The 19,250-nt window shown below is 34.5% G+C and overlaps 1 protein-coding gene across 6 annotated transcripts in view; it reads left to right on the top strand.

Annotated features, from left to right (window-relative positions):
* Window positions 1–12,565, top strand: part of METTL4 (methyltransferase like 4) — a 30,499-nt gene extending 17,934 nt beyond the window's left edge. For 4 of the 6 annotated variants that reach the window (XM_031946574.1, XM_031946573.1, XM_031946578.1 and 1 more), the window contains exons 7-11: window positions 1,058–1,232; window positions 2,611–2,717; window positions 3,549–3,640; window positions 4,698–4,800; window positions 11,957–12,565. In XM_031946574.1, coding sequence (XP_031802434.1) covers window positions 1,058–1,232; window positions 2,611–2,717; window positions 3,549–3,640; window positions 4,698–4,800; window positions 11,957–12,035 — 556 coding nt within the window. In that variant the 3' untranslated portion in view covers window positions 12,036–12,565. The other 2 variants (XM_031946575.1, XM_031946576.1) reach the window with 2 other exon arrangements.
* The last annotated feature ends 6,685 nt before the right edge of the window (window positions 12,566–19,250 follow it).

Here is a 19,250-nt window from a genome sequence, read left to right as displayed (position 1 = left end):
GTTTTCCTAAATTCAAATCTGATCTTAGATACTTACTAGCTGTGTGATCCTGGGCAAGTAATGTAACCCTGTTTGCTTCAGTTTCCTCATCTGTAAAATGAACTGGAGAAGGAAATAGCAAACCATTCCAGGATAAATTCCAAATGGGGTTAGGTAGAGTAACACATAGCTGAAAATGTACAACAAGTAAAAGGATAAGCACCAAAACTTAGCAATTTATTGCATATGGATATAGAGAAAGGAGAAGCAGCTAAGGATAGCTGTGTAACCTTGGGAAAGTCACTTAATCCTGTTTACCTCTTTCCTCATCTGTAAAATGTAGCTAGTATCTTTGCCAAGAAAACCTCAAATGAGTTGTGAAGAGTCGGACACAAATGAAATGATTGAATAATAGCAAAGGCAGTGATTCAGGTGATAAAAGTTTGGCCTGTGTGGTAACAGTACAAATTGAAAGTCTACACAAATGAAATAGTTGAACAACAGCAAAGAAGTTTGGCCTATGTGGTAATAGTACAAATTGAAAGTATAACAAGAGTTTCAAAAGGAAAAGCAAAATTTTCAGGTATTTCAAAAGAAGAATAGACGGGACTTCATGATTGATTGGATTTAATGGAGTGAATGAAAGGAAAGAGTAAAAAAAGAGTTCGAGTTTTTCCAGCTTGGGAGACTGAGAATAAGTGTGGATGTAACACTAGCTTTAGTTAAAGTTACAAGATATTTAAAACTGTAATTTAGCCCTGTAAGAAGAGCAAGGATATTAATGTTTTTTAAAAGTGCATTTTATATGTTTCAGGAAAATTCTTATCGTAGATAGTTTTAGAAGAGATGAAAACCACTTGCTACAAAGACTGTATTCAAAAAGAAAATGAATGAAAATTGTTCTATATGTCCACTGGATGTCACTGTTGATTCATACTTAGCATTTAGAAGTTTTCTAACTCTAGAAGCCATCTAAAAGATAGGCATAATTCTACATAGAGCGCCCTGTTTAATTCTTGTTTTTTATTTCCTATCAAATTTTCCTTTATGTACAGAAATTTTTTTTTATTATATGTAGGTACAATTATTTATCTTCTTGGCAAATAAAACAAATACCTGTCCCCGAACTGGCTGCTCCAAACTGTCTTGTGGTCACTTGGGTCACCAATCGACAGAAGCACCTACAGTTTGTAAAAGATGAGCTTTATCCCTATTGGTCTGTGGAAACACTTACTGAATGGCATTGGGTGAAAGTAAGTTCTAAAGTCATCTGATAGTTTATTTATTTAGGTGGTGGTATCTTTTGACTGTCATCACCATTATTTATTGTCTTTCTTCACTCTTTTAACATTGTCATATTAAAACCTATTCATTTCTCAGTCTTAGAGTGATGGCAGATTAATGGAGATTGTGCTAGTCCCTCTTCCCCTTCTACTTTAGCCTTTTTGCTAATCTCTTTCAATTCAAAACTTTGCTTGGTATTAGGGAAGGTAGATGTAGAAATTGGTATAAGTGAAGCTGCTAGTGGAGAGAGAATAAGAAGAAATAAAAGAAAGGGCTGGATTGTTGTTTTTGTTTGTTTTTTTGTTTTTTGCATTTAAAATTCTGCAGAGTTTCTATCTCTCCATTCTTTTTTTTTTTTTAAATTAAAGCCTTTTATTTTTCAAAACATATGCATAGATAATTTTTTAACATTAAACCTTGCAAAACCTTATGTTCCAATTTTACCCTCCTTTCCCCACCCCCTGCCCTAGATGGCAAGTAGTCCAATATTTGTTGATCATGGTAGAAAAATATGTTAATTCCAATATTATATGTATATGTATTTATACATTTATCTTGCTGCATAAGAAAAATTCTATTAAACCGGAAAAAAAAATGAGAAAGAAAATAAAATGCAAGCAAACACAAAAAGAATGAAAATGCTATGTTGTGAACCACACTCAGTTCCCATAGTCCTCTCTCTGGGTATAAATGGCTCTCTTCATTACAGATTATTGGATCTGGTTTGAATCATCTCATTGTTGAAGAGAGCCATGTAAAGGCTAGATTTTTAAAGGCTCATATTTTTGAAATCCTCTCAATTAAAAATCCTTAAGAAGGACTTCAGCTTGTTAAAATTTAAAAGATATTAAAATTTTTTTTTAAGAAAAGAGAATCCACTCAAATAATTTACTAATCTTTTCTATATCCTAAGGCAATTGAAACTGTTTTTAATTATTTAATTATAATTAATTTATTAATTTTAAGTAAATAAAATTATATATTTAATATTTTATGTGCCAAATGCATGCTTTATAAAATAACCAATTAGTTTTGCCACTTTGGTTATTGTTTTGAGGTTTACAGATGTTTTGGCTTTGCATTGTATTGTTAGTCATTTACGTAATTTCTTTGTTCCTGAAGTTTTCATCAGAAGTAAAATTATAACTGTTCCTATGAGGAAAATATGATCCACTTTGTGATATCTTAAGATTAAGTTTCTAGGAACACATTGCAATTAAAAAAAAAGGAAATATGTATGGCAGATAATGGTTTTTTGGACTAGCTGATGAGGAAATACTTATCTTTCTTTTCAGTACCAGAAAATATTTGTGGGTTTATTTAACTTTTTTATTACTTTTATGTCAGATCACAAGGTGTGGAGAGTTTGTCTTCCCATTAGATTCTCCACACAAAAAGCCTTATGAAGGTCTGGTCCTGGGGAGAATTCAAGGAAAAACCGTTTTGCCATTAAGGTATGAGAAAAGTATTTTTCAGAGTTGGTATAGTATAAGTTTCTTATATAAGCAAAAACCAATCTCACACTTAATTTGTACATATTTGAAAACCTGGAAATTGAGAGTAAGTAGAATAGATAACTTTTTGTCATTTGTACTTTGTATGTGTGTGTGAAGCATTGGGGGTTAGGCGATTTCCCCAGGATCACATGTGTGTGTCAAGTGTCTAAGGCCAGATTTGAATTCAGATCTTCCTGACTTCAAGACCCATGGTCTATTTACTGTGTACATGTATTCTTGTCACATTTATTTTCTTCCGAGTCTAGCCTGTGTTTTACACTCTTGATACTTAAATATTTAGTCCAAGATTTTCCTTAAAGTTATTCTTCAAAGTAAAAACATGATCAGTTTCTTTTGTTTATCAGTAAATATTTATTAAGCACCTAACCTATATGCTAAGCACTGTGCTAAGTGCTATGTAAACCAAGAAAGGCAAAAGCGTGCTCAAACAATCTTGTACAACCAAACTATGGAAAGAACAAATTGGAAATGATTAACAGAGAGAAGGCACAAGAATCAAGAGACAGAGAGGGCAGGAAAGGCTTCCTGAAGAAGGTGCTAAAATCAATTGTGAGCTGTTTCTTTTTCACATCCTTTTAAACATATTCCTTAAGCTACATTTTTATGATTTTTCTTCCTCATCACAGTTACCTTTAGTGGTACTGAAGCAAGAGAGTCCTTGGAGAGTGAATACTTACAAGAAAAGATGAAAAATGTCATGATACTTAGAATTGGTACATATTATCAGACTGGTGACATAACTTACTTTTAAAATTTCTTTAAAAATAGGAACCCAGAAATGAAAGTGCTTCCAATTCCAGACCACAAATTAATTGTCAGTGTGCCCTGTACCCTTCATTCACACAAACCTCCTCTTACAGGTATGTTTCTATTATTGTTGTTATACTCTTTGGGCTTTTATTAAATTCACAGATCATAAGTTTGACATTTAAATGATTCTAAGATTTTAAAGTATTTAAATGTGAGATTGTTTATGTTATAGTGAAAAGAGCATTGGATTTGGCCTCAGGGGATTTGGGTTTATGTTCTTGTTTTGGTAATTAATACTAGGATTATTTGAGGGTCCCTTTAAATTCTAAAGATTTCCAGCATCACACATGTATTAAAAAGCAAAGTGAGGATTTGAACCCAAGTCTTCTGGTTTAAAATCCTATAATTTCTACTATACCATGATCCTATAAGTAAATCCAACATCAAAAAAAGTTTGCAAGATGGAGAATTGATAAACTAGGGTCTGAAGGATTTTCAGGTCTTGCCCTTCTCTGTGAAGGCTGCATTTAAAATACACTCAAAATAGCCACTAGAGAAGCGGCTAGTTATGTTCATATTCTGTAGAACCTGTGGTTTTTCCTTATTATTTTGAGAGAGATCAGTTTTCTTGAGGTGCCTTTTAATGAATTGCTAGTATGGACTGTAGCCCCTAGTGATTATAATGCTTCTTTGGGTTATGCTCTTACTATCTACTGCTCTACAATTTACCAACATATTTCTATTCAGGCCTTTGAGAATAAAATAGCAATACATTTCTGACTTCATATTTCAGATTACTTGCTTTATATAGATTTTTTTTTTCATGGAAACATATTTAATTAATTTTGAGGTTATCTGTGCTGTAAAGCAACTCGAGAGAAAAATCTTATCAGGAGTTTGCATAATATTTAGTTCCTCACATAGAGGGTTGAACCGGTGACATCTGCCTGATTGTTTCAAAGCACCACTGAGATTTTTTTTCTGTGTATAATTAATTGTCATCCTTTTTTTCAGGTAATATACCTTCCTCCTCACTCCCCAAACACATTTCTGTGTGACTTAAAATGAAGAGTACCTTAAAATTTATGGAGAATTTGACAGTGACTTTTATATTCAATCCAAGGAAATCTAATAAGTTGTTATCTCTTTTGTACTTTTCTCCTTTAGTCAGTGTCAGGAATTTTGTGGAATGTATCCTACATGTGCAATTTTACAAAATGAAAACTGCTGTGCTTTTTAAAAGAAAATCAGATATTTCTGAATTACTGAAGTAAGTAGTTTAAAAACCAAGCGATTGTAACTAAAAATCATGAGAGACTGTTAAAAATAGGGTATTCAGGCTAGTTATATAAAAAGTATCAAAATCTCTGGGGGCAAGATATAAGTAATGCAGCATTTCAGTTTTTCCACTAGAGGGCAGAAGAACCACACCAAAAATTTTAAAAGCCTTCTAAAGTTGAAAGTTTTGTAACAATGTATGGATAAGTCATGCAGATTTTATTTTATTTAAATAGTTACAATGAGAAAAACATTAGTATTTATTGTTACTCTATTTTATTTCGTGATACTCTTAAAAGTATATATATATATATATATCAGTGTATATGTACTGATTTTGTGGATTTATTCTTCTGGGGAAGATGCAAATTAAAGTAAGTCATCAAAAAGTAACATTCAGGTTGCTGCAGAGCATTTAACTCTGGAATCATTACTGTAAAAGTTTTGGATGATACATGTTCTGTATTTAGTGCTCACAGCTTTAATAAGTCATGGAAATGTACTTAAATTGTTGTATGCAAATTCATAAAGTGAAATTTTCTAACTCCAGGTTTTTATTCAAGTAACAGCAGGTTTTTCTTTTAGTTTAATTCATGATATCTTTCACAAAATGGTAAAGATACATTTCCTTCTGCAGGAGAAATGGCAGAATATTATGTTCCACATAGGATAATTTTATTGTACTCTCAAGATTAGAATGTTTTCCTCTCATAGATATATGAATGTGAAATATGAAAACAGTATTATAAAAGCATTTTAGAAAACCTAATACATATTTTAAAAAGTTTATATTATTAAAAATTTTTGAATCACAAGCATTTTTACTACTCATAGCTCCCTTATTTATGCTGCTCTATGCTTGATAATCATTTCCTCCTGAAAATGTAAAAATAAAAAAATTACCTGAGGTGTTATTAACTAAAGTTAAAATGTGATAAGATTATATTGACATCAGATTTTATACTACTAAAAACTAAATCTTAGTTTTTTGAGCTGGCAATATAGCATATAATAGTGGAACTTTTGTGGATTTTTGAACTTAGAAGGCAGTAAACTTTGTTAAAATGTGAATTAATTAGGAAAATGTGGTACTACAGATGATGTTTAGCTTTTTTAGTCAGATTGTCTAGAACACATTTATTCCTTACATTTAGAAATGTTTGTTATTTCAAGATAGCTTACTGACATTGCAGGTTTTCCTTGTGACTTGAAGCAAACATGGCCTGCTGGTTCTCACTTGTTCCACTTGAGAATCTTTGTCTGACTCACTTGAGAACAGGAATCAGTTCTTTCTGTTCTGGAGTGTGCTCCCTCAAGAGCAATTTAGTCTTCTGGTAAAGATACTTAGAAAATTAGCCCAATGGGTTGAAAAGATAAAAGTCATTGAGGCTCTTGGGAACTCATCATTGGGACTGACTAGTAATTCTTCAAGTGGTTTCTCTCATGCTTCCTAGTTTAGAGTTTAAATTCCTTTTAAAACAGTGGTAGCAAATCATTTATTATCATTTGTCAAGATTTAATATTTTCTCTACATTGTTTCTGTTTTATTTATTTATTTATTTATTTATTTTTGTTTTCACCTGATTCCAGAGCAAGTTAGCAGAAGAAAGAATAGGGAACATGATGGGATGGACAAGCAGATCATAGGACATAGGACAGAGAAAACCTTCATTTTTTTTTTTCTCTGCCTCTAATCACATTTCCAGTGAGGAATGAAGGAGGATGAATAGCTATTTGGGGATTATCTATTAATTTTATAAGTATACCCCTCTCGCCATGGTGCCATTTTGTAACTATGGATTTAGAATTTGAACATTTGAACTAACTTAAGTTACATATTTCTATTAATTTTCCTAATTTCTTTATAAAATTCTTAATAAAGTAAGTGACATAGCATAAGAGCATCTGAATACTATTCCTTATTATTTCTTTTCTTTCTTATTCTCAATTGGAATGGGAGGAGAAAAGAAACCATAGCTATGTTCAAAATGCAATATTGCTCAATGATCTGACAATCCAGGTCAGGAACTGGTTGGATACTAAATGGCTCATTGTTATGGGTCAGAACTCTGAACTTGAAACAAAGGATTCTTACAAGGTACTAAGTCAGTGGAATTGATAGAGATAATAGTTATATAATTTAGCATGGTTTAGTATGATTGATTTAATCCTACAAGGAGATGTTATGGGCCAGAACTTGAGACAAGGTACTAAGTGGAATTGAGGAGAAATGGTTAAATTTAGTTTAGCATTGACTTAATCCTACACAAATAGTGGTTTCCTAGTGATATAGTGATTGGTTTATACTCAGTGTGGGGCGTATGAGCTAGGAGCCTCAGCCAGGAAACAGTCAGGGAGATTCAGAAGCCAGAGAAGGCAGGTGGGAGCTCAAGCTCTTGGAACCAAGAAGAGAGATAGCCTTCCAGAAAAACTAGCTGAGCCCCAAGTGAAGGAGACAAGACTTTGAAGAGACAATAAAGGATTTGGACTTTAACCCCCGGTTACTCGTGTGGTGATTACTGAATTGAAATGAAGGCTGCTCCCAGAGGTTCCAAGAAAACCTCAACAGACAACATTATATTTTAGAGAGAATATTACATTTTGGTGCCCAACGTGGTGCTGACATGATCCTGATTTCAGTGGAAAAGTCTCCTCGACCCAGAAATTAGTCTGAGTACAAAAATAGACAAGGAAACTTTGTTAAGGGCTAAAGTAGTACTTCAGCTAAAATGGGACAGATGTTTAGAAAACAGCCTTCTTTTCCAATTCAAGGAAAATGTATAGAGAATATTGTCAGACTTATGAAAAGCCAAGATTTGATTGTAACTTGGGAGCAGATCATTGAATTTTTAGAAACAGTATAGTACATATCTCCTTGGTTCTCTATGGAAAAATAATTGGATCTAGAGGAGTGGAAATTAGTAGAAAAGCAACTATGTCAATACTACAATGATTATGGACCTGACTTAATTTCCAAAGAAATACTTTATACATATAATTTAATACAACTGACTAAGAAATTACATAAGTATTAGAATAAGAAAAAAGAAGAAAGAGCAGGAGGGGGAGGATCCAGATAAACTAGGTGAAAAGGATGAAGAATCAGATAAGAATGGTTAAGTACAATTTTGAGTGTGGTACTTAACAGCAGATGCCATTAGGCAGGGGTCCTCAAACTTTTTAAATAGGGGGCCAGTTCACTGTCCCTCAGACTGTTGGAGGGCTGGACTAAAAGCAAAAACTTTGTTTTGTGGGCCTTTAAACTTAATAGCCCTGGGTGAGGGGGATAGATGTCCTCAGCTGCTGCAGACTGTAGTTTGAGGACCCTGCCATTAGGCATTCCCTAGCCCCTGACCTCCCTCCCTCAATTAACCCTTCATGGGTGGAGGAAGAACAGAGGAGGGGGAGAGGCAGTAACACAATCAGCACCACCTATGAAGTAGCCTATGACAAGATTAAAGTAAAAAAAAAAAAAAAAAAAAGGACAGGATATATCTGATTTAATAAATGAATGCCATGTGATTGAAGAGCTTGACTCTTCAGGTCAACAAAGGAGAAGATATACTCCTTTTGATCTGGAAAAAATTAAGGATTTGAAAAAGGGTTGCACTCTTTATGGGGCTACATTGTCTTATGTTAAGATGTTACTAGATAATTTGGCTTATGAAATCTTAACCCCTAGTGATTGGAAATCTATATAGCAAGGACATATTTAGAACCTGGACAAAACTTGTTGTGGCTTTTGGAGTATTATGAATTATGTAGGATTCAAGCCCAACACAATAAGCAAATTGGAGTTAATATTCCAATCACATTTGACCAATTAGCAGGTCAGAATGAAGACAATTCAGCACAAATTAATTACCCTATAGCACTGTATGAGCAAATTGGTATTGCTGCAATCAAAGCTTGGGGTTCCTTCCCAGGAAAAGATCGTGGGGAAACCTTCACAAAAATAGAGCAAGATCCCAATGAACCCTTTGCTGATTTTGGGGGTTGTTTGCAAACAGTTGTCACAAGAGCCATTGGAAAAAATGCAGCTACAAGAATAATCATCAGACAACTGGCTAAGGAAAATGCTAATGAAGTTTTCAGAAGAATTATATGGGGACTACACAAAGATGCTCCTTTAGAGGAGATCATAAGGCACTGTGCCACAGTGGGCACAAGTGCTTATTATACCCAGATTATGATAAACATGGGAAGACAGGGTCCCTCTTGGCAAGGGACTTCTAGAGAAACTCATTGATGCTTTCAATGTGGAAAAGTTGGACATCTGAAAGCCCAATGTAGGTATAGAGATAGAGTGAGAAGACAGGGTGAGAGAAGACCTAAAACCCTATGTCCAAAATACCACAAGGGCTTCCACTGGGCCTTAGAATGTAGATTGACCCAGGGAAATGAGAGGCAGGTCCCAATCCCAAGATATCATACAAAAGACAGGTGGGGCATGATGGCAGCCGAGGTTACACCTTTAGAACTTGAGGACTCTGATGTGATCAATCAGCAAAAAAGCAATCAGATGGGAGAAAGGGATTACATGATCAATCAGCAGAAAAGCAATCAGATAGCAGAAAGGGATTACAACTGAGGGAAATATAGTCTTTTTTGACCCAACAGAAGGGCAGTGTCCAGTGCAAGCAGCTTCAATGTAATTGCCAGATGATGTGGAGAGATTCAGAAAGTGGTAAATAGAAGGGACTAGATAGGTTAACTGCTTGGGAGAAAGGATTTGCTTGTATCTTTACAGATGGAGAAGGAATCAGATGGATGCCAATAGCACCTGGCTCAGAGAGACAGAAAAAGAGAAAAACCTCAAAACAAAGGACAAGACCTAAGAACAAAATCTGTAGGAATCATTGGATTCCCTATACACATGAAGTAATGGACAATAGATTCCTTTTGGACTATTTCTAGGACTTATGGACATGTATAATTCCTCTTCTTTATTCATGTTATTTGTCACATCACTACTACCCTGTGTTACTATGTGCTTATGTAATTTATGTAATTATGTTTAATACCTCCCATATTGATGGATTTATGTATATCTGTTTTAAGAGTGATACCCTTCAGAAACCTGCTAATCTGATTTGATTTCCTATTTCCTTTGGTGTTTTCATCTCCCTTCTTGAGATGTCAGGAAGGGTGCGATCACCTCTTTTTTTGGGGGTTCTCACCTCCTTGAGAAGTCAGGGAGGTCATGACTACCTATGTTCTAAAAACAAAAGAAAGCGGGAAATGTTATGGGTCAGAACTCTGAACTTGAAACAAAGCATTCTTACAAGGTACTAAGTCAGTGGAATTGATAGAGACAATAGTTATCTAATTTAGGATAGTTCAGTATGATTGATTTAATTTTATAAGATGTTATGGGCCAGAAGTTGAGATAAGGTACTAAATGGAATTGAGGAGACAGTGGTTAAATATAGTTTAGCATTGACTTAATCCTACACAAATAATGGTTTCGTAGTGATATAATAATTGGTTTATACTCATTGTGGAGCATATAAGCTGGGAGCCTCAGCCAGGAAACAGTCAGGGAGATTCAGAAGCCAGAGAAAGCAGGTTGGAACCAAGGACAGAGATAGGGCTCCAGAAAAACTAGCCGAGCCCCAAGTGAAGGAGACAAGACTTTGAAGGAGACAATAAAGGATTTGGACTTTAACCCCTGACTACTCGTGTGGTGATTACTGAACTGAGAAGAAGGCTGCTCCCAGAGACCCCAAGAAAACCTCAGCAGAGAACATTATATTTTAGAGAATATTACAATTCATAGATTCTGGTTATGAGTGTTTTTCCTTTGTAAGATCAGGTCTCCTTTCTCAAGTAGATTTGCAGCTTTTTTGATGACTTCAGATTTCCTAGTATCTACTCGTTTATTTGCTTCCTGGATTCTGGACCCCATCAGGTTCTCAATTTAGTGCATGACTTCTGGCTGACAATGAACAAATTTTAGATTTTATTTTATCTTTGTATCAAAAAAAAAAAAAGCCAAAATACCTACTTCTTTCAGTATAACTTTAGACCACATTAAAGGTGACTAGGACTGATAGGGCAGAGAATTCATGGGAAAGAAATGAAAGAATGATAGTTTTATTGTCCTCTCAACCTCTGGGGAAATTTCTTCTGAGGATAGCAACATTTAATTGTTTACTTATGAAGACACTAGAATTGTACAACAAACCCTTGCTAGACTGTCCTCAAACTGAATCCCAGTTAAATCAAACTCTAGGTACTTTAACCTTTATGTAATATTTAATAGCTAGTGTTCAATCAATATCCCTCTCTCTATCTCCCACTCTGACTCGTACATCATGATGATATAGTAACTAAAAAAATATACAACTTAAAAATCATTGCTATGTTGTTTTTAAAAACTCAGATATCCCCACAATGTGTGTGTGTGTGTGTGTGTGTGTGTTTTGTGTTTTGTGTCCGTATGTGTAGGCCGCTAAGGTGGGACAGTGGACAGTTATGGTTCTGGAGTCAGGAAGACCTGAGTTCAAATTAACCTCAAATATTTACTTAGCTATGTAAGCCTGGCAACTTATTTAACCTCTGTTTGCCTCAGTTTCTTTATCTGTAAAAGGGGGATAATCCTCACAGGGTTGCTGTGAGGATCAAATGTTACACAAATTGTAAGTGTATAAGCACAATTATAAATTCTTTTTCCTTTTTTCTTCCTCTTCCATTTCCTTCTTTTTTTTTTTTTTATATTGGGTATCACTTAGTTGTTCCTATAGATGTTTTCAAAGAACCCCCTCTCCCCTATTTTCTTCCCCTTGCATGGAATCCATTGATTAAAAAGTAAATTGGCTTATATTCAGGAAAAGTTGAATTGACAATATTGAAAAATTTGTAAGTCCCCTATGTAGGTGTTGAAATCTTTATTTCTTATCCCTCAAATAAAAACCAATAAATCAGGACTACTGAAGGCTCTGATGGTGTTGTTCCCAATCTCAAGTGCACTGATTTCCATGATTTTCCAACTATGAATAGTAAAGCCTGTTGATGAAATTCTTAAATTAATTTTCTGTCTTTTAAAAAAATGAAACGCTCTCTTATTTTCTTTAACAGTTGAAAGGAAATTGATTTTTTCCCTCCTGTAATCATTTTTGGCTTATTTAATTTTTTTTTCTTAACAGAAGTTCTAAAAGACTATATCATGCCAGATGCCGAATGTTTGGAATTGTTTGCTCGAAACTTACAGCCGGGATGGACTAGCTGGGGAAATGAAGTTCTTAAATTTCAACATATTGATTATTTCATTACTCCAGAGATTAGAAACTGACCATAATCTTCTTGACTAAAGTAATCGATCTCTGTGTCTCCCCCATATCCTCTAAAGTGACCTACCCTACTATGCCTTTTACTAGTAGTTAAATGCTTAGATATTTAAATAGTACTCAGTTGTTGTATAACAAAATGCATTGTAGTGACCAGTCTTTGTATTCATTGAGGATGAATTTAACTTCCATTTAAGAAGGTTAAGAAGAAAAAAAAAGTTACTAATAAACTCGAGGTGTCTTAAAAACCAAACAAAATATAGACACATCTCTGGGATACAATTATAGGATCAAAAATGTTCTAGCAACTGCCAAGTACATTGAGGTTTATGCCATATTCTTTGGGGTTTCCATATTCAGGGTCTCTTGTCAGGATCTCTTGACAACAGAAGGGAATAGTTTCTTTCTTTGGGCTCATTTTAAGAAAATTTGTTTTTCAGAAAATAATAAATATATGTTTAAAAAAATTTATTATAGCTTTTTATTTACAGGATATAAGCATGGATAATTTTTCAGCATTGACCCTTACAAAACATTATGTTTTCCCCTCCTTCCTCCCACCCCCTACCCCTACATGTAAAGATAAACCAATACATGTCAAATATGTTAACATATATGTTAAACACAATATATGCATGTATATCCATACAGTTAAATAAATGTATTTTTAAAGAATATTTATATCATGTATTTGTTTCAAAGGATGGAAAGAACACTGGATTTGGAGACAGAAGACTTGGGTTTAAATTCTACTCTCAGACATTTAATATATGTGTCATCCCTGACAAGTCATTTAACATCTTAGTACTTTAGTTTTTTGATTTATAAGATGAAAGATTCCTTCAAGATATAAATTATGATCTTATGAGACTAAGATCTGGTTATCAACTTGGGTGTGTGCTAATCACTAATTGATAAGGTCTAGATTTAGGGAACCAAAATGAGGTGAGGGTTTCTGTGGTCAGGGAGTTAAATGATAAGGTCTAGTAGCAGGTTCGAGGTTCCAAATGGGAAGGAACCAAATGGAGAGATTTGGCTTCCCTGCAACCCCTTGGGATTCGGCACAGGAGTAGGGAGTTTTGGGGACTCCCTTCTGCCGGCACAGAGGTTCTCTGTAAAGGACCCAAAAATCTAGATTGATAAAAGATGTTTATTATAGGAATTTGGAAGTAAGATTAGAAACCCTGATAGAGAGGCATGAAGTCTGGTTAAGGAAATAGGTGAGGGTAAAGAGAGAATAGCATTGGAAAAGTATATTCCAGTGGACAGAAGCTCCTTGGCCTCCCAAGCATGGCCATAGATGGCATGTTTGGAACCTGCAAAGAGAGGGTTTTAGTTTGGCTCTTTTATAATGGGAGCTTTAGCTGAAGGGAACTTGTGGGTGGAGTTCCAAATTGGCTCATAACTGGGTTTGCTCTTGATGGGGCTAGGTACAGCTTGAGTTGAATTGAATAGAAGATCTACATTTGAATAGGGTTGGAATTTTTTAGCTCAAGACTCAATCAGCCCCACTTAAGTAAACTACTTGATTTGATTCCTTGGGGTGATCTCTCATTGAGGCAGAGTTGAAGATTTTCTCCTTCAAGGATTTTTAGAGTTTTGGGGTTCCCTCTTCATAACCACTAACTAATAACTAAACCACTAACTTGAATAAGTAATCAAAATCGACTATGAACCTTACTCAGTTTCCACATCTATAAAAATGAATTGAATAACATTCTTACCTCATAGGGTTGTTTTGAGGATCAAATGAAGTGAATTGTCTTACAAACAAATATAAAGTGGTTTTACTACTCTGTTCTTGTTTGTCCTTTGTTCTTGAAGGGAACTATAACTTCAGGAAGTTGATGCCCTAGCCATGTAACTGAATTGTACTTAAGTGAGGTAAGACTGTGCAAGGTCCCCTGCCTCACTTTCCTATAAATTAGGATGATTAAAGATAGTCCTAAATGCAATGGGAGACCTTGGTCTTTTTAAGCTAAGGTCTTTAACAGGTTTCAGTTTGCCTGAAGCAAAGCTCAATTAGTGACTAAAGCTAGGCAAGAAATGAGATAGAGAATGTCCTTTTTTACTGAGTCAAAAAAATCATTCTGGGAGGGGAAAACTCTCAGAGTTTCAGGTTATCCAAACACATAAAATTGCTATTTATATTCACTCTGAGCCAATCAAAGCCCAAACAATGATCAAGCTGGGGCCCAGGATCTGTTGTTGGCCAATCAATGAGAGCCAGAGTGATTTGGGTTCTATCCACCGAAAACAGTACCTCAGTGTTACAGAATTATATAGAATCTCAGAATTGGAAGGGCAGTTAGGTGGCTTGGTGAATAGAGTGCCAGGGCTAGAGTTAGGAAGACTCATCTTCCCAAGTTAAAAATCTGATCCCAGACACTTACTATGTAAGGCAAATCACTTAATCCTGTTTGCCTTGGTTTCCTCATCTATAAAATGAACTGGAGAAGGAAACAGAAAACCCTTCCAATATCCTTGACAAGGAAAACCTCAAATGGGGTCATAAATAGTCAGACATGATTGAAAAATAACTGAACAATAACAACATCCAGAGTTGGAAAGGGTCTTTGGAGACCACTGAGCTCAACACAAATCTGAATGACTAGTTTCTCTCTTTTGTCTACCTTTATCCAATGAGAAGAAATCCACTCCTGAGGTAGCCTATTCTACTTTTGGATAGATTTAACTCTTAGGAAGATTTTCTTAAATCAAGATGATAAACCTTTAAGCACCTGACAACATATGGCATTTCCTCTCTTATTTCTTCATTTGCTTCAACAAGCATCCATATGTAATGACTTCTAATCCTCTCAGAATCCATTGCCATAACCTCCTCCTTGGTGTCTCAAAATGTTTATTGATTTACTGATTGTGCTTATCTCAGATCTCTCCCTATTCCATCTTCCACACAAATGCAAAAGTGATCTTCCTAAATTAAAGTTCAAATCCTGTCACTTCCTTACTCAGTAAATGTTAATAGTAACTTCTTATTAGCTTTAAGATTAAATGTTATCACTAGATAATGTGATAGTATTATAAATACATAATTATATGATTATTATATTATAACATATATTATTATATTCTGTAAATAAATATAATAAATGGTATCACTAGAAATATTTACATTTTGGGCCTGTGTGTTCAAATTTATAACACACATATTTATCAAAAGAGGTTAAGCAGAAACTACTCATTTGCTTCAACCTTTTCATTTTGCATAATCTTGGATGTCACTTGACCTTTTTTCCTGTGGCTAATCTGTACCTAACAGATGATTTAGTAGAATAGAGAAGTCAAGGAAAACCCAGTAGTGAAAGAGGCAGAATTTGAATCCATTTCCTCCAACTTCAAATCTAGTACTCTCTGTTACTTCTCCATTCTGTAAAATGTTTCAAATGTTAAAATGGTTTTGTCTTTGACCTACCAAGGTCTGAACAGAAGAGAAACAGTTCCTTCTTGGGTAGAATTAGGGAGGATGTTTGATGTAGAATTCCCAAATAGCAAATACTAAAATTAGCCTTATTAAAATTGAAGGCTTCCCTCATCTTCAGTCCTCCCAGATTCCATTGTTTTCATTCATTCATTCATTTATGCATTTATGCATGCATATATGTACATATTCATTCATTCATTCATTTATTTGTTTATCTCTTTCTTTCTCTCTCTTTCCCCAGATTCCATTGTTGCAGATTGGGGTTGCTTTTCCCTGCTAAAATTCAGAGAATAATAGAATATTTCTTCAAAAATTCCCTCGATTTATGACTTTTTTAATGTTTACTTTGCAGGCTCCTTTCTACCACATTGCCTACATATCAGTACAGTGTGACAAAAATCGCTGTAGAGACTTTGAAATAAACTTCAGGTATAATTCTTATGTTACTTATTTAACTCTATCTGACTTAAGATATTGAGTCTTTGCTGGGTTTTCCCTATTTATTTGACTCCTTATACACTGTTGGCTTGTTTAACCTCTAGATTTTCTTTTGTTTGTTCACCCTTACCTTATCCACCAGTCCCTCTTATTTATTCTAAGAGCTTGGTTCTTTTCATAATCTGGCACTCAACTAGTCTTGTGGACAGTGATCAAATCATTTCCTTGAACTTCAGTTTCCTTAAATATAAAGGGAGATTAACTCTTATAGTACTACCTCAGGGTTGTTATGAGAATTAAAAAAGGAAAGCACTTTGTAAACCTTAAAGAATTATATAAATATCAGCTAGTAGACTGATGGTTTCTTTTCTAATGGATATTGAAGACTTTACCCATCTCTTTTGCTCATTTTCTTCAGGAAGTGAATAATAGCTCATTTAAATATTATAACTTTCCAACCCATTTATGTTCTTCATTTAAAAAATGTAAAGGTAAAATCAAGGTAGCTTACTTAGATCATTGAAAGTTTAATGAAAACTATAATAATATTCTCTCCTATATGAACAAATCTTTTTTTCCCCCTAAAGCAACTGGAGTTAAGTGACTTGCCCAGGGTCACACAGCTAGGAAGTGTCTGAGACTAGATTTGAACACAGGATCTTCTGACTTCAGGGTTGGTGCTCTATCCACTACACCACCTAGCCACCACTATATGAACAACTCTTAAAATAATCCTTATTGAAAAGACAACTAGGCAATGCAATGAATAGATTGCTGGGCCTGGAGTCAGGAAGACATATGTTCAAATATGGGTCTCAAAAAATTCCTAGTTGTACAACTCTGGGCAAGTCATTTAATTTCTGCCTGCCTTGTTATCCTCATCTGTAAAATAAATATTTTAAATATAATAAAAATAAAAATACCTCCCAGTACTGTGAATATAGAGTGAGATAATATTTATAAAGTATTTTGCTAGCCTTAAAGTACTATGTAAGTGCTAGCTCTTATTATTAAATTAAAGAAAAATAGTTACTATTGTTTTAGAGACAACCTAATTATTTTCATTATTGACAAGGAATTGTCTAAAGTGTGAGGTTTCAGGGCAGCTATCCAGGTGCAATGGATACAGCACTAGCCCTGAAATCAGGAGGGCCTGAGTTTAAATCTAGTCTTAGGCACTTAATACTTTTTAGCTGTGTGACCCTGGGAAAGTCACTTAACGCCAATTGCTTCAGCAAAAAATAAAATAAAATGTGAGGTTTCATAATATCTTCTTTTTTTAATTTCTTATTGTGCAGAAACCTCATTTTCAAAGCAATGTAGCTAAAAGTTTTGATATATGTCACTTGTATCAATACCACAGCTATCCAAAATTTTTTTTTACCTTACTGATATTGGACCAAAAGGCAACTTGGCAGTTTCATTAACTTAATAAAATAAAAATCACAATGGACATATGCCATTGAAATTGTCTTCATAGAAACTGCTCTGTAGATATAAATGTTGTACAAGTTAGTTTGGGTAATAGGTAATGTAAGTAATTTTAGCATTAGGCAATATGTGGATTCAAAAGTTTCATTCCAAAACAAATAAGATCAAGACTGCTATTGTAGTTTGAAAACTGAGCAGGTATGCCAAAGGTTCTACGCTAATTCATTTCACAGATATTTATTAAGTGTGGGTTATATAGAAGTTCCTATAGTAGCACCTCTGATCACTGAGTCAAGGTGGGAAGAATTAAATGCAAAAGGTGTATCATATTTTGCTTTGTCATAATTAAAGGCTAGCCTGCCAAGTAAGAAAAAAGCACTGGATCTGAAATCAGATATTAATTCAGACACTTTTTTGCTATGTGCCTCTTGGCAAATCAGTTAACTTTTTACGGTCTCCTCATCTGTAAAATGGGAATAATAGCACTGATCACACAGGTTGTCAGTAAGTCAACAAGCAGTATCAAGTACTGTGCAAAATGCTTGGAATAGAAAGACAAACAAAAAAAGAAATAGCCCCTGCCCTGAAGGAGCTTACTATATAATTGGGGAAGATAACACATAAAAAGAAGTGGAAAGGGACTTGGGAACAAGAACGTATTTGGCTTAGGGGCTGGCAGAGAAAGTCTGTCATGCATCCTGGAAAGGAGTGAGAAGTAGCTGGTTTGGGCATCCTCAGTGAAGGTTCTGGGAGGAACCATCCAATCAGAAGAAGAGGCTTCAAAGATAATGGGTACTTCCAAATTCCAGGGTTGACCAACCCCCAATATGTTTTATTAATTCTAGTTATAAATATATATTTCTGTGAATTGCTTATTTAGTTTTATTTGAGACAGTATTTTAAACACATTTCCTATATATTATACAGAACTACCTACTCTTTTATTTTCATTGGTGAAAGAAGACTCCATTGAGTAGCTTTCACTAACTCTTTCTGACTGGCATTTTCTCTGCAATTTATAGTCTTAGAGAATTACCTGGGATATGGAAAGAAAAATTCATTTTCCAAGCATCTCACACAGATAGTACATATTGGAGGTGGAATTTGAATCTGGGTCTTATTGATCTGAAGATGAACTCCATCCACTAAACCACACTGCTTCTCACTCTGTTGAATACCCAAAACATGTACTTGTTGACTGACTAATCATTCTCAGGTAGTTATTTTAGCTTTTATATTTCTTTATCTTCTCCACTCTTTTAATCCCAAACCACTAGAAACTAAATGAAAATAAAAAGATGTTAGAAAAATGTGAAAGTTAAAAAAAAAGAACCAAAACCACATACTTCACTCTCACTTCATATTCTGAGACTTTTAAAAGCTATTTTTATTTCTCAATTAACCAACAAATTAATCAACCATTATTGAGTTTTATGTGTCCCACTGTTTGTGCAAACCTAAACATGTCCCAAAGATAGTATTCATCAGATTGATTCAGTATATGATCAGATTGATTGTTTTTTTAAATTAATACTATTTAAAATTAATTGATTTTGTCTTGTAATTGCCCAAGTCATGGTTTTGTCTCTGAACTTAGTTCAGAATTCAGCTGTCCAGTAATGAGTTAAATTTAGAAATCCAGTACTCTTATTAGTCACTGTTCTATTCTTGTGTCAAGAAGAAGTCTGGTTCACCATCTTTAAACTTACAGGTGGACTCAACTAATCAACATTTCTTAGTCACAAAAGGGAAGGAGGAAGTTCTTGCTAGCCCTTGGTATTCAATTTCCAATCACTCATCTTGTTCCCCACACCTCAGCATTGTAATCAATCCTATTAA

The sequence above is a fragment of the Sarcophilus harrisii genome, chromosome 1 (assembly GCF_902635505.1).
Source record: "Sarcophilus harrisii chromosome 1, mSarHar1.11, whole genome shotgun sequence".
Lineage (NCBI taxonomy): Eukaryota > Metazoa > Chordata > Mammalia > Dasyuromorphia > Dasyuridae > Sarcophilus > Sarcophilus harrisii.
The sequence above is the reverse complement of the archived record's forward strand: the minus strand, read 5'-3'. Positions and strand labels throughout refer to the sequence as shown.